Source organism: Temnothorax curvispinosus, unplaced genomic scaffold (assembly GCF_003070985.1).
Source record: "Temnothorax curvispinosus isolate PA1 unplaced genomic scaffold, ASM307098v1 QBEX01005864.1, whole genome shotgun sequence".
NCBI classification, from domain to species: domain Eukaryota; kingdom Metazoa; phylum Arthropoda; class Insecta; order Hymenoptera; family Formicidae; genus Temnothorax; species Temnothorax curvispinosus.
Window position 1 is genome coordinate 1 of NW_020215644.1, and position 1,447 is coordinate 1,447.

General features: G+C 58.7%; 1 protein-coding gene across 1 annotated transcript; it reads right to left on the bottom strand.

Annotated features, from left to right (window-relative positions):
- Positions 1-11: 11 nt before the first annotated feature.
- On the bottom strand, positions 12-1,315 carry LOC112455158 (the record flags this gene model as incomplete). The annotated part of the gene is made up of 1 exon (XM_025016915.1): positions 12-1,315. A coding segment is annotated over exon 1 (1,304 nt), but the record flags the coding sequence as incomplete, so codon positions are not given.
- Between the last annotated feature and the right edge of the window lie 132 nt (positions 1,316-1,447).

The window sequence follows — 1,447 nt, forward strand, 5'->3', positions numbered from 1 at the left end:
GGGATGAGAACCTGAGTAGCATGTCAGGCTCGACTTCAATCTTCTCAATGGCGGCTTGCACCACGACTCGTTGTTCGGGCATCTGGTCTGCGGGTAGTTCGGAGTCCTCGTTCGGCCAGTGAGAGGGGTCCTCCTGGAGCCAGGCTGGACCCGTCCACCACAAGGGGTGGTGCAGTAGCTTACTTGGTGCGATCCCCCGGGAGGCGCAGTCGGCTGGATTGTCCCGCCCTGGGACGTGTCGCCATTGAGCGTCGGGAATCTGCGTCTGGATGTGAGCTACGCGGTTTGCGACAAAGGTTTTCCAGCGGGAAGAGTGCTCTCGGATCCACTGCAGTGTGGTCTTAGAGTTTGACCAGAGAAAGACAGGTGCTGTGGACAGACTTAAAGTGTTGCGATAGTGCTTTGCAAGATTCGAAAGTGACGCGGCGGCACACAGTTCGAGGCGCGCCAGTGTCACTTGCTTCACCGGTGCCACTTTGCTCTTGGCGGCCAGAATGTGTACAGCCTGGAAGTTGTCTGAGGAGACGCGGAGGTACACGACGGCGGCGTATCCTCGTTCGGATGCGTCGGCGAAGCCGTGTAGTTCCAAGTGCTGGTTCTCGGTGCTAGTGCCGAGCCAGCGATTCACGCGGAGGCCTTCGAGCAAAGGGAGTTCCTTGAAGAGGAGCTCCCAGCGGTGAGCGTCGGCGGAAGGGAGCGGTGTATCCCAATCCAGCTGCTGCAGCCATGCAGACTGAATCAAGATCTTGGCGCGGATTATGACCGGAGCGAGCCATCCCAGTGGGTCGAAGAGACGTGCGGTTTCCGCGAGGACGTGTCGTTTCGTGTACTGGGTGATCGTGCGCGAGTGTATCGCGAACGCGAAGCTGTCCTCGCTCGGGTACCAGAGGAGACCCAACGTGGTCTGACTTTCGTGTTGCCAAGAGTGCGGTTCTTGGAACAGACGGTGTTCCCGGGGAATGCCTTCTAAGGCTTCCTCGTAGTTGGACGACCACTTCCGAAGCGGAAACCCGCCCGCCATGCAAAGTTCGCGAAGTTCAGTCTGTAACGCGATCGCGCCGGGTATTGTGTCCGTCCCCGTCTGGACATCTTCGACGTAACGGTCCTCGAGCAGTGCGACGGCGCCCTGCGGATATCGCGCCTTTTCGTCGTTGGCCAACTGAATGAGTGACCGGATCGCGAGAAACGGTGAACACGCGAGGCCGTACGTCACTGTGTTCAGGAGTAGTTCGCGCAGTAGCTCGGTCACCTTTCGTCTCCAAAAGATTCGCTGGAATCCGCGGTCTTCAGGGTGGACGAGAATTTGGCGATACATCTGTTTGATGTCCGACACGAGTGCTACGCGATACCGGCGCCAACGCGAGATCACGTCGGCGAGCGCGGGCAAGAGATTAGCTCCTACGTGTAAGTGAGCGTTCAACGATTCACCGGACTTCGTGCGTTGCGA